At 42.8% G+C, this 13,730-nt stretch overlaps 2 protein-coding genes across 2 annotated transcripts in view; one reads left to right on the top strand and one right to left on the bottom strand.

Annotated features, from left to right (window-relative positions):
- The window catches only part of Taf9 (TATA-box binding protein associated factor 9), a 720,252-nt gene that overhangs the window by 440,383 nt on the left and 266,139 nt on the right, over window positions 1-13,730 (bottom strand). The gene's annotated exons all lie outside the window — the stretch shown is intronic.
- The window catches only part of Bdp1 (B double prime 1, subunit of RNA polymerase III transcription initiation factor IIIB), a 92,953-nt gene continuing 81,551 nt past the window's right edge, over window positions 2,329-13,730 (top strand). The window contains exons 1-5 of the mRNA XM_051172466.1: window positions 2,329-2,729; window positions 7,742-8,168; window positions 9,453-9,562; window positions 10,700-10,759; window positions 12,689-12,820. Of these exons, the coding sequence (XP_051028423.1) occupies window positions 2,518-2,729; window positions 7,742-8,168; window positions 9,453-9,562; window positions 10,700-10,759; window positions 12,689-12,820 (941 nt within the window). The 5' untranslated portion in view covers window positions 2,329-2,517. The remainder of the gene's footprint in view (window positions 2,730-7,741; window positions 8,169-9,452; window positions 9,563-10,699; window positions 10,760-12,688; window positions 12,821-13,730) is intronic.

Here is a 13,730-nt window from a genome sequence, read left to right as displayed (position 1 = left end):
GTGCCCTTAACCTCTGAGCCATCTCTCCAGCCCTATTTTCAAAAGGATTTGTGGACCCTGTGTGGTGGTTCATACCCTTAATCCCAGCACTAAGAAGGCAGAAGTGGGTGTATTTCTTTGAGTCCAGCCTGGTGTACATAGCTCCAGATCAGCCAGGGCTAAACAGAGAGACTCTGTCCCCTTTTTTTCCCCAAAATGTACCCTGTCAGCCTCTGGATGACCTATTTTTCCTATTTCTCCATCTAGTACAGGCTTTTGTTCCTTCCCCCTTTTTATTAATATGGCAGAATCTCTCTCTCTCTCTCTCTCTCTCTCTCTCTCTCTCTCTCTCTCCTCCTCTCTCTCACTCCCTCCTCCCTCTCCCCTCCTCCTCTCTCGCTCCTCTCTCTCTCTCTCTCTCTCTCTCTCTCTCTCTCTGTCTCTCTTTCTCTCCCCCCACTCCATCTGTCCCTCCCTCCCTCCCTCCCCTCCCCTCCACTCTCCTCTCCTGTCTCTCTGAAAGGGTTTCGTGTAGCTCAGGCTAGCTTGGAACTTAATACAAAGCTGAGGGTGACCTTGAACTTCTGATCCTCCTGCCTCTATCTCTCAAGTATTGAGGTCAAGACACTTTCTACCATACCCAGCTAGGATGTTTTTACAGAATCTTCAAGTAGAGAGAGCTTTATATTTTTCTGTGTCATGAGTTTGTACCACAGGTTCAATATTGCCTCATTACTATAGTAGGGTTGCCCATTTTTCCTCTCACCATAAAGGCCTTGTCAAACTGCCTTACTGCCAGTACCCTGGACTCTGAAATCTCATTAAATTGAATACATTCCTAATTATCTTGCTCATTTGTTTTATATTTTCTCCTCTGTAACATAGAATGTCTTATTTATTGCTCTGTTGCTATCTCTGGAAGCAGATTAAGACTAATCACATTAGTGTGTAAAGTTATTGTATAATAATATTTGGGGATGGTTCGAGACAGGGTGTCTTTGTGTAGCCTTGGCTGTGCTGAACTTGCTTTGTACACCAAGATAGCCTCGAATTCACAGAAATCTGCCTGCCTCTGCCTCCTTGAGTATTATTTTTTAAAAAGATTTATTATATATACACAGTGCTCTGCCTGCATGTACACCTGTGGGCCAGAAGAGGGCATCAGTTCACTTTCTAGATGGTTGTGAGCCACCAAGTGGTTTCTGGGAATTGAACTCAGGACCTCTGGAGGAGCAGTTAGTGCCCTTAACTTCTGAGCCATCTCTCCAGCCCGAGCATAATAATTTTTGACAGGCAATGTGTTCTTTATTTTAAAAGTGTACAAAAGTACATAATGTATTTTTCCTATTAAGTATTTTCTCTTTCAATAGGTGACCATTTGCAATTTCTTCATATAGAATTTAAAACTGTTTTACTCAATTTAAAATTTCTCGGTGGAGGTAGAAGTTTGGAGAAATGGCTCGATAATTTCCTGCTCTTTCAGTGAGCCCTAGTTTGGTTCCCAGCACCTATATCAGGAGTCGGTCAACTACCTGTAACTTTCTGGCCTCCCAGGCACCAACACATACACACCTTTCATACTCACAGTTAAACTTTTAAAAAAAAAAAAATCTAGTAGAGTATGGTAGCACTTCCACGCCTGCAATCTCAGCCCGTGGAGGCAGGAGGGACAAGAATTGAAGGTCGGCGTTGGCTATAAGAGACCCTGTCCCCAAAACCTAAAACAAACAGGTCTGTGCGCTGGGGATGTATAGGTGGTGTGGCATTTCTCTCTTACTATTTTATCTTACTGTCTTCTTGAGATTAGGTCTTGCTAGACAGTCCAGGCCGCCCTGGAACTTTTCGTCATCTACTTCAGTCTCTCCACTACTGGGATTGCAGGGATGCACCCTAGGCTCTTCAATTTTACACACTTTGATTCTTCTCGGGAATTCCCTAATAGTCCATAACAGATTCAGTTTAGCAGGCGGGGGTGGGGGCGGGGAGGAGGCGGGGGGCGAGGAGGGAGGGGGGCCCAAGTTCCGTGGTAGCATGCATGCACGCCAGAGGTCCTGGGTTCAAACCCTAGAACCACGGGGAGGGGGAAGTTTGATCCAGAGGATTCAGTTGCTTCCACTATCTCTTTTTTAACAACTCCCGAGGTCTTACAGAAGAAAGAATATCTATCTTAGAGTAAAAAAAAAAAAAAATCTCTAGTTCACAGGCAACCGAAACTATAGAGCGTTGCAGTTGCTATGGCTCCCGGCGCCCGGAACCTGACGTCATCAGAGGCGCCGAGTGATTACGCAATGGCTTCCGGCTCCTTTTGCGAGCCGGGACGCGAGGAGGAGAAATTTAGCTATTAGTGTGGCAGGGTCATGAAGAGGAGGCGGTGGCGGGAGAGCGGAGGAGGCGGAGGGGGCGCGAAACTGCGGTAGCCAGCGCTGGGCTGGTGGCTGTGGCCGTGTGGGAGGGCGAGTGTCCCAACCCTCGGGCAGCGGCCGGGGCTCTGGGCTGAGCGCGGCGTGGAGCCGCCGCTCCCGGCCCCCTGGCTCCGCCATGTTCCGCCGGGCACGCCTTAGCGTGAAGCCGAATGTCAGGCCTGGTGTAAGCACCAGGGGCTCCGCCGCTCCCAATCCCCAGCGTGGACCAGAAACTCCCAGGCCTCCCGAGCCTGCCACCGAGTCAGCTCCGAAGCCAGCGGAACCCACAGATGTGTCTGCGGTGGATTCCGGGGGAGCGGAGTCCCAGAAAAAGGTTCCAGGGAGCAGGTAAGGTCTGGTAGAAGCGGAGCTGTTGGGTTTTTACCACGGCGTACCTCTCCTGCAACAAGCCTTTGCTTTGAGTTGGATGGAACCATTCCTACCTTCGATTTTATTCCGTGATTAGAGGGTGCGACTACTATGATTCTGTCACTATCGTAAGCTTCTCGAGGAGACCGTGGCTTAAAGGGACGGGAATCCAGCTTTAACAATTCTGAAGTCAAGAACAGACACACCATCAATTGGAAAATTTTAATTCATTCTGGAGTACCTAACACAGAAACCATTCCCAGTGGGATTTTCGTTTTGTGAATATTTATTTTTAAAGGGGGAGAGCACCAGTGTGTCGATTGGGTTTTTTTCCCCTCGCTACACGCGGTGATGCGGTTGAGCTCAGCGCCTCAACGCGTGTTAGGCTAGCGCCCTGTCATTGAGCTGCACTTGCAGCGTTTGCCGAAGGGAAGAAGCTCAGGTTGCTGGCTTTGGTTTTGAGTCTGTACTCCTTTATAGTTACTATGTTTCCCGAATTAGACACCTGGCTGAAGCGTCAAACACCACGTTAGGATTTAGGGCTCTCCTACATAAATAACTTCAAGTAGGTTATCCTCAGGGAAAAGTTATTCCTCTGTTGAGGATGTGTTTATTTGCACGACGAAAGAGGACATCAGATCACATTATAGATGGTTGTGAGCCACCATGCGGTTCCTGGGAACTGAACTCAGGACCTCTGGAAGAGCAGTCAGTGTTCTTAACCTCTGAGCCATCTCTCCAGCCCCTGCCTCTCTGTTAGATGAAGTTAATAGTACCTCCTTTGAGGCAATATTGTAAGATCAGATATGATTATGTACACTGCCTTGCTCATGACGTGGCAGGGTAGTTCCCCCAAATTTACTAGTTTCAGAAAGCCTGGTGCCGCGGGCCTCCTTTAGCCCTAACAGTTGGGAGGCAGAGGGCAGCCTGGTCTACATAAGTGATTTCTAGGACAGCCCGAGCTAGATAGTGAGACCCTGTCTGAAAAAACCAAAACATACAGAAGACGATGGTACAAATTAAAGATGTGACAGGGTAACACGGTGATGGTAGTTTTATACTACACAGAGAGAAGCCAGTAAACCACAGTAAGTGACAGGGAGGTGACACGAACTGTGTTTGCCTAGTCACAGTGTTCTTCTGTTGATCCGACTGGTGCTGTGTGTTCACTAGATACTTCAACGATGCATCATCATTTCAAAGTTTCTTGAACCTGTTTGAAAATTTCTGCTTAAGAGGAAAATATAAATGTTGGTCACTGCTCAAAAGACTTTGGAGATTTTTTGGGAGCTATGTAGGAATTCATGATTGCTATTTTGTAAATTACCCATAGGATATGGTCCCAAAATGTGCTCTAGAACTAGAATAGGTCATATACATGAATATGTATGTATGTACATGTATGTACACACACATATAAATTTGTTTGATTGTTTTCTTTCTATTTGAGACAAGATTTCACTATGTAGCCTCTGCCTTTTGAGTGCTAGGATTAAAGGTGTGTGCCACCATGCCCAGCAACTTTTTTTTTAAAGACAGAGTTTCGGGCTGGAGAGATGGCTTAGAGGTCAAGAACACCGCCTGTTCTTCCAGAGGTCCTGAGTTCAATTCCCAGCAACCACTTGGTGGCTCACAACCATCTATAATGAAATCTGGTGCCTTCTTCTGGTGTGCAGGTGTACATGCAGACAGAACACTGTACACTTAATAAATAAAATCTTAAAAAAAAAAAAAAAAAAAAAAAGACAGTTTCATCTAGCTCAGGTTGGCCTAGAACTCACTGTGCTTGAAAAGACACTTTTAAATACCCAATCTTCCTGCTAGGTGTGGTGGCGCACACGTTTAATCCCAGCACTTGGAAGGCAGAGGCAGGTGGATCGCTGTGAGTTCAAGGCCAGCCTGGTCTACAATGTGAGTCCAGGACAGCCAGGGCTGCACAAAGAAACCCTGTCTCAAAAAACCAAACCAACCAACCAAATAAACAAACTCCTAATCTTCCTGCATTACCTGTAGAATGCTGAGACTGTAGATGTGTGCCAGCCATTATGCCTAGTTTATGTAGTGCTGGGCATGCAAGCCAGGGCTCTGTGTGCGCTGTCCAAGCACTCTACCAGCTTAACATCATCCCTAGGCCTTGCTCCCTATTTGATGACATCATCTGTTTTGCTAGTTATAGAAACCAACTGAATATACATTTAACATATAAAATGCCAGTGGCTCAGGTGCTACATTGTTCTAAGAGCCACAGTTTTTGGATAGACAGTAGAGTGCTAGGGACTGAACCTCAGGGCCTGGTGCAGGTTAGAGAAGCAATCTACCATTGAGTTTCATCTATCTTTGGCTTTAAAGAAAGAGTTTAAAAGACCCCAGAGAGACTAATTCATAGGTTAAGGCAGTTTTAATTTTTATATGGAACTAATGATAAAATATGGTAAAAATAGACTTTTAAATTCTTGATTTATGGTCCCCTTTTACTACTACCACCCCCACCACTATTACTACTACTGCTAATAATAATAATAACTACTATTATTTATGTGCATTGGTGTTTTGCTTGTGTGTATGTGTAAAGATATTCGATCCCCTGGAACTCTAGTTACAGACATGAGCTGCCATGTGGTTGCTGGGAATTAAACCTGGGTCCTCTGGAAGAGCAGCCAGTGCACTGAACCACTGAGTCATCTCTCCAGCCCCTGTACTTCCTTTTTGACAATAAAATTTCAGTGGATACAAAGTAATTGTACATAGTTATGTGTTAGTTCAGTATGTATTTACAATGTGTCACAGTAATGGTATATCATCTTAATTTTTTAAAAAAACTTTCTTTGTGTTTTGAACATTCCAGATCTTTTCTGTAATTATCTTGGGATTAAACAGTTGTCAACTCTGGCTACCCTACTATGCTATCGTCTGTATTAGAAACACATGTTAATTCTGTTTAGCTACATCCCTGTTCTCTTTTTCTTTTCTTTTTTGTTTCTCTTCTTTTTTGAGACAGGGTATCTCTATGTGTAGCCCTGGAATCACTCTGTAGATCAGGTTGGCTTCAGGCTCACACAGATCCGCCTGCCTCTGCCTCCTGAGTGCTGGGATCAAAGGCTCTTACATTTTCTTTTTTAAAAAATGTTATGAATTTGAGTATTTTGCCATCTTGTGTGTCTCTGCACCACTTGCATGCCTGGTGTCCATGGTAACTAGAAGAGGACTGCGGATCCCCTGGAATTAGAATTACAGACAGTTGTGAGCTGCCATGTCAGTGCTGGGAATTGAACCTAGGTTCTCTGGAAGAACAGCCAGTGCTCTTAACCTTGACTCCAGCCCCTTTCCTGAGTGATTTGTATCTAATCTGTACCATAGCCAATATTTGATCTAAAGTGACTGGAGACTTTTTTTGTCTTTTTGAGCTAGGGTCTCATGTAGCCTAAGCTAGCCTCAAACTCACTATGTTGCTGAGGGTGAGCTTGAACTTCTTGGTTTTGTTTTGTTTTTTAATTTTTTATTATTAATTTATTCTTGTTACATCTCAATGTTTATCCCATCCCTTGTATCCTCCCATTCTTCCCTCCCTCCCATTTTCTCATTATTCCCCTCCCCTATGACTGTTCCTGAGGGGGATTACCTCCCCCTGTATATGCTCATAGGGTATCAAGTCTCTTCTTGGTAACCTGCTGTCCTTCCTCTGAGTGCCACCAGGTCTCCCCCTCCAGGGGACATGGTCAAATGTGAGGCACCAGAGTACATGAGAGGTTTTGTTTTGTTTGTTGGTTTTTGTTTTGTTTTGTTTTGTTTCCGAGACAGGGTTTCTCTGTGTAGTCTTGGCTGTCCTGGACTTGATTTGTAGACCAGGCTGGTCTTGAACTCACAGTGATCCTCCTGCCTCTGCCTCCTGGTGGGTGCTGGGGTTACAGCACCTGGCGATCGTGAACTTCTGACCCTCCTGCCTTCAGCCCTGAGTGTCGGGAGTTTAGCCATGTAGCAAAAGAACAGCAGCAGCAAACATCCAAACCTGTCTAGTTATTCACCATGGCGAGTTCAGCTGTACTCTGTGACTTAGTTGTTGTTTTATTATTATTATTATTATTATTATTATTATTATTATTATTATTATTATTATTAATTTGGTACTTCAAGGTGCTCAGTGTAATATTAATGTTTTTAATTGTGTTTAGGAACTGAAATTTGAAAAAGATTAAATATCCTTCCTTAGAATTTACATATATTAAAAAATGATACTTGCTTGGTTGTTTTGTTTTGTTTTTCAAGCCAGGGTTTTTCTCTGTAACAGCTCTGCCTGTCCTGGAACTCTCTCTCTAGACCAGGCTGGCCTCGAATTCACAGAGTTCTACCTGCCTCTCTCTGCCTCCCAAGTGCTGGGATTAAAGATGTGCGCGACCACCGTCTGGCGATACTTGTTTAGATTTTATTTTGTTTTTGTTAAAGATGGTGTGTGTGTGTGTGTGTGTGTATGTGTGTGTGTGTGTGTATGTGTGTGTGTGTGTGTGTGTGCGCGCGCGCGCGCCACTTGTATGCAGGTGTCCGTGGAAGCCAGAAAGTGTCAGATCTTTAGAGCTAGAGTTCAGGTGTTTGTGGTCCACGTGATGTCAGTGCTAGGCACTGACTCAGGTCCTCTGGAAGAGTCAAAGTGCTTAACCACTGAGCTAACTGATTCATTCCTTTTTGTTTGAGACAGTCTTACCTGGTAGGTAGCTCACGCTGGTGGGAATTCTCTATGAAACCCAGACTGGTTCAAACTCATGGTAATCTACCTACCTCATCCTGCCCTAGTGCTAGGAACAGAAGTGTGAGCTACAACTTCAGCTAAGAAAGTTTTAAACGAGTGTTTTATTACAGTGCTGCCATAATCAACATAAATCTGAGTAGTTACTGGTTTTATGTTTGTTTTTCTTTTTGTTTACTGTGACTTTACTGTTTTAAAGCAAGTGTATAAAAGAGGTCACGATGCCTCCCTCTTTTCTTTTTAATTTCAATAGTGATGAGAAGACTGGTGATGAAAATAATGTTAAAGAGTCCAGCAAATTGTCCTCTACTGTTTCACAGAGAAGAAAGCGAGTGTCAAGTACTTCTAGTGTTGTGCGGCCTGCTGTCAGTGTTCCTTCACAGAGCCATCCGTTATCTACAGTTAATCACGATGCTCCACAGCCAAGCCCTGCCCCAGCTAAAGACAGACAGCCAAGCCCTGCTCTAGCTAAAGACAGACAGCCAAGCCCTGCTCCAGCTAAAGACAGCCAGCCAAGCCCTGCTCCAGCTAAAGACAGACAGCCAAGCCGTGCTCCAGCTAAAGACAGACAGCCAAGCCCTGCTCTAGCTAAAGACAAACAGCCATGTTCAGATAGATATCGAATATATAAAGCCCGGAAACTGAGAGAAATGTTGAAAGAAGAGTTAAGAAAAGAAAAGGTAAGTTAGTTAATTGTGTAGTCTAGGCAGTCCTCCTGACCCAGCCTTTCAAACCTTGTAATAGTCATCTTAAAATAGTTTATTCATTTATACTTTTTACTGGTTTAGTTTTGTTTTTGAGAGTGGCTTTCTCTGTGTAGCCTTGGCTGTCCTGGAATGTGCCCTGTAGACCAAGCTGGCCTCAAACTCACTGGGATTAAAGGTGTGCGCCATCACAACCTAGCTATTTAACTAGTTTTTTGTTTTTGTTTTTGTTTTCAGAACAGGTTTTCTCTGGGTAGCCTTGGCTGTCCTGGACTCAATTTGTAGACCAGGCTGGCCTCGATCCACCTGCCTCTGCCTCCCAAGTGCTGGGATTAAAGGTGTGTGCCACCACTGCCTAGCTATTTCACTAGTTTTGGTGACAGTAATACTAAGTTTTTTTGAACATGGAGATAGATACACAAGCATATGAAAATGTTTTCACAAACATGTCTAATTGATATGGAATATTTATTTGAATTAAAATAATTATAATTGAGCAATATTAATTGGTAATGTTTTAAAGTGAACTAGACATAAAACTTAATTCAGAGTATCTCTCTTATCTCTTGTTGTGAAGCCCATATTAAAATGTCTGTAATTAAAATATGGTTCTGGAGAAGTGTTTCCGTGGCTGAAGTGCTTGCTTTTCTATCTGGAGGCTGGAGTTTGGATCCCAGCACTTACGTAACAAGTCGGGTGCCCACTGATGGCTGTAATCTCAGCTCTGAGGGGCCTAGGGTTGCTGGTGCTCGCTGGCTTCCACTCCAGGCAGGCCCCTGCCTCAAAGGAGCGAGTAGAAAGTGTTGGAAGACCACCACACTCAGTGCCCTTCTGACCTTCATGGGCAGTGCATAGGCACACATACCCATGCCCACACGTGTGTTGATGCACACAAATAAAAATACATCATAATAAAATTTAATAAAATTTCTAATTCACCTTCATTAAAAAGAAAAAAGCTATGGGTTGGACATGGAATCCCAGTACTTAGGAGGCAGAGGCAGGTGGATCTCTAAGATTGAGGCCAGCCTGGTCTGCAAAGTGAGTTCAGAATAGCCAAGGCTACACAGAGAAACCCTGTCTGGAAAGAGAACAAAGAAAAAACAAACAGAAAGCTACTGTATAATACAATATTTGAGTTATAAATGGTTTTTTAAGATTAGGCATAATTATTATATTAAAGTACTTCAGGACAGTTGGTTGTATATTTGAGTTTAGTGCATCTGAAATTAATTCTGTTTATAAAATTTCTGTATATAGAAACAGTGGAAAAACAAATTTGCCACAAATGAAAGCCAGGGGCCACCAGACCGTTCAAAAATGACTATGAGAGATTTCATATATTACCTGCCAGATAACAATCCAATGACGTAAGTAAAATGTGTTTATATTTTGTTTTATTGGAAACGTAGTGATATGCTATTTTTAGAGTACAGCTTCATTTTTTAAAAAGTTATTTTTATTTTATGTGTATTGGTGTTTTGCTTGTATGTATGTCTATTTGAGGATGTCAGATCTTGGAGTTAAGAGACACTTGTGAACTGCCATGTGGGTGCTGGGAATTGAACCTCGGTCCTTTGGAAGAAGAGCTGGGTTCTCTTAACCGCTGAGTTATCTGTCTAGCGCCCTAGGGTACAGGTTTGTGTTGTTCAGAAGTGTGTTGACAAAATTCCAAGCATTTATGTTATCTTTTAAAGACAAAATTGTAACAAAATGAGTATAGATACATTTTTCCTCCATGGTGCTAGGTCTAAGCTTATGCTCTTCTGACGTGTGGAACTCATAGTCAGGCTAGAGCAAGTAGCTCCTTTCCGGGGGATAACTAGATGCTCTTCCTCTTATTTCCGAGATTTAAAGGGGCTCCTTTATTGTTTTAGTTATTGGCCTATAGTGTAATTTCTGTTATATGCTATAATATGATATAAAGGAATGTATAGTTTTTATGCTCTATTTCATTAGTAATGGTGCAGTTTGAGTAACAAGCTCTTCATTAACAAAGCTTTAATTCTTTAATTAAAGTTAGCTTGAGATAGAAGGCAGATCTCTTATAAATCTGCTCTTTGTGTTTTTGGTGTAGCAGGTGGAATTAGCGTATTCTACAGGATAGGCCTCTTTTGCGTTCAGTAGGTCTTTGGACTTGTTGAAGGAAGGTCTGGAGATACACCACCTGCCTTCGTTTCCCAGGACAGTGAGTCTCTCCTCATTAAGCAGTTAGAGAGTAAAGCATTTCTGCTTTGGGCCCAGCAGATTATTTATACTTGATAAGTTTTTGAGTGAAAAATTCTATTATTTGCTTTTGGCTGGTGTGTGCTGGGAACCAAACTCATTCTGAGCTGTCACTGAGCTAATTTTGTAGTCACAAGTGAAAAAATGATTGCTAAGCATTATTAACGAGATGCTATAGTATATTGTATTAAAAATGGAAGCTAATATAATTTTTTCTTGCTATATGTACACATGATATATATCAATTTATTAAAAAGTATTCTTTTACTTGTACTTAACAGTTCTTCCTTGGAACAAGAAAAGAAAACTGAGAAATCCCTGGCTCCCAGCCCAGCAAGAGAGTGAGTAGCTTCTGTTACCTTCAGTCTGTGCTCTTAGGGCCGTTCCTGCTGTTGCTGGACACCAGATCATGGCCACACAGTTCCACCACTGACCTACACCCTGCCTTAGATACACTTCTAAGTGAAATCTAATGGTCCTTTTTCTTTTCTTACGCTGTGTGTGCGTGAATTTGGTGTGCATGCATGTGTTTGTACATGTGTGTCTTGTATAAGCTCATGTGTTTGTCTTCCTCAGTTGTGCTTCACTTTATTTAACAAGGCAAAGTCTCCTGCTGATTTTGCCTTGTCTGTCTAGTCAGCTGGCCTTCTCTGTAGTTTTCATGTGTTTCTAAATGAGTTAAGAGATAATGGGGCTGAGGAGATGGCTCAGCAGTTAAGAGTGTTGGCTACTTTTCCAGAGGACCTAAGTTCAATTGCTAGCACTCATGTGGTGACTCATAACCATCTGTAACTCCAATTCTTCAGAAGGCCTTCCCAGAGCCAGGTGTACACATAGTGCACAGAGATACATGCAGACAAAACACCCAGACAGGTGAAATAATAAAATTAAAATAGCTTCCGAAAAGATAAAGAAAGGTTTTGCTTGGCTTTTAGTTCTGTTCTTTCTGATGTGCAGTCCAGAGCAAAGGCTCTCTTAAGTCTCAACTGAGCCCCACACTACTAACCCTGTGGGACTGTTCGGAAATGAGGTTATAGTCACAAGAATGTTGTTAATTCTGTTGTAACCGTGGCTTACTTGATATTCTATTGAGTAGAAAGATAACATTTGTTAAGTTACTTTTATTACTGGCCTCAAACCCAAGGTATACTATGTACCACCAAGTTATATGTCTGATAACATTGCTTTGTTTTAAAAGAGAGTAAAGATTCCTTATAAAATAATTTCTTTAATTTTATTTTATGTGCATAGATGTGAGGGTATCAAATCCCCTGGAACTAGAGTTACGGGCAGTTGTGAGCTGCCATGTACGTGCTGGGGATTGAAGGTGGGAATTCAGCCAGTGCCCTGAACCACTGAGTCATCTCTCCAACTCCTCACTTATTGTTATTTTTTAAGATTCCTTATTAAATACTGCCAAATAGCCAGGTGGTGGTGGCAGCACATGTCTTTAATCCTAGTACTCAGGATGGCATAGGCAGGAGGAACTCTTGTGAGTTAGAGGCCAGCCTGGTCTATAGGGTGAGTTCCAGGATAGCCAGGGCTACACAGTGAACCCCTGTCTTGAAAAACAAAATAAAGAAACAAAAAGCTACTAAATAAAATTTGAAAGAAAAGAACCCAGTGCAGTGGCGCACGCCTGTAATCCTAACACTTGGGAGGCAGAGGCAGATAGATTTCTGTGAGTTCGAGGCCAGCCTGGTCTATAGGGTGAGTTCCAGGATAGCCAGGGCTGCATAGAGAAACTCTGTCTCGAGAAAACAAAAACAAACAAAAAACAAAAGAAAAAAAATCTTCGGCCCCCCCAACCCCACCCCACCCCCCAGTTTTTCTGCCTGACTGTTCATCCATTCAATCATTTATTTTGAGTCAGGATCTTTTGTTTGTTTGTTTTTGTTTTTTGTTTTTTCAAGATAGGGTTTCTCTGTGTAGCCTTGGCTGTCTCATAAACCAGGCTGGCTTTGAACTCACATCAATTGCCTGCCTCTACCTCCCAATTACTGGAATTACAGGTGTGGGCCACCATGCCCGGCTGGAGTCAGAGTCTTAATGTCAAGTGTATATTAACCTAGAACTTCAGTCCTTTGCATTGGTGTCCTTCGTGCCAGGATTACATTGTGTACCACCATGCCTGGCAGGTTAACTGTATTTTAAGTTAAGTTATAGGGAAAGATTGAAATAGCTGGGATGTTAATAACTTGTTTTGAATTCCTACCACTCAGGAAATACTGTTCTTTGTTGCTAAGACACTTAACTGTGTTTTCATTTAGTAAACAAGATAATCAGAGCACTCAGGATGCTGATGACAATGAAGACGTGGAAGAGGAGGCGGATGGTGGGCCTCTGCTGGTTCCTCGAGTAAAAGTGGCAGAAGATGGGTCTATTATTTTAGATGAAGAAAGGTGAGTTAAGAGATGGGGAAGCAGGGAGGCATGGAGGTGATGGTAGAAAGCAGATGTGCTTTATCTAAGGAGAGAGCCTTTTCCTCCGTCCTTCAGTCTTTTTAACAAACCTCCACTGTGCATATTTACATCATGATGTTTTAAGCAGAAAAGTGGACTAAATTAATTGTAGTTTTAGCATGCTTTGCATTAGATGGTATCACTGTCCTCTCTGTCCGTCTAACTGTTTTACCTGTCACCCTGCTGCTAATGCAGTCCAGCTGCTGAGGCAACTGTGCTGTTATCCACTGAAGGTGGATTTCTAGGACTGAGAAAGTCTTGAAGTTAGTGCGTAGGTTTTTCAATATTATTCATTAATTTTACTTTGATTTTTTTTCCTTCTGTTTTTGAGACAGCTCTCTCACTGGGACTCATTCTGTAGACCAGGTTGGCCTAGAACTTACAGGAACCACCTTTCTCTGCCTCCCGAGTGCTAGGATTAAAGGTGTGTATCACCATACCTTGCTCTAATTTTGAGTTTTAGTATATGTTCGTAATGGGCTATCTTTAGGAACCTAAGTTATATGTTATTGTGAGCTGTCTGCTGGGGTCTGAATTTAGGTCCTCTGGAAAAGCAGCAAGCACTGTTTTTGCCTTTGTTACACACACACACACACACACACACACACACACACACACACACACACACACACACACACTTATTTGTTTCTTTAAGAGTTTTAAGTTTTGTACATGTTTGGTTCTATTTCCAGATCCACTTTCTTCCTTTGTATCCTGTTTTTTTAAGCCCTAGTGAGTGCTACCCAGGCATTTCCAGGTGTATGACACTCCACTGGAGCATGGCTAACTGACTAGGAGATAAACTCTTAGAGAAAACTCTTTGCCAAGCAGCTGTCAGTTGCTCTTGGCT

Source organism: Acomys russatus, chromosome 30, assembly GCF_903995435.1.
Source record: "Acomys russatus chromosome 30, mAcoRus1.1, whole genome shotgun sequence".
Classification (NCBI taxonomy): domain Eukaryota; kingdom Metazoa; phylum Chordata; class Mammalia; order Rodentia; family Muridae; genus Acomys; species Acomys russatus.
This window is presented reverse-complemented; position numbering and strand designations above follow the sequence as displayed.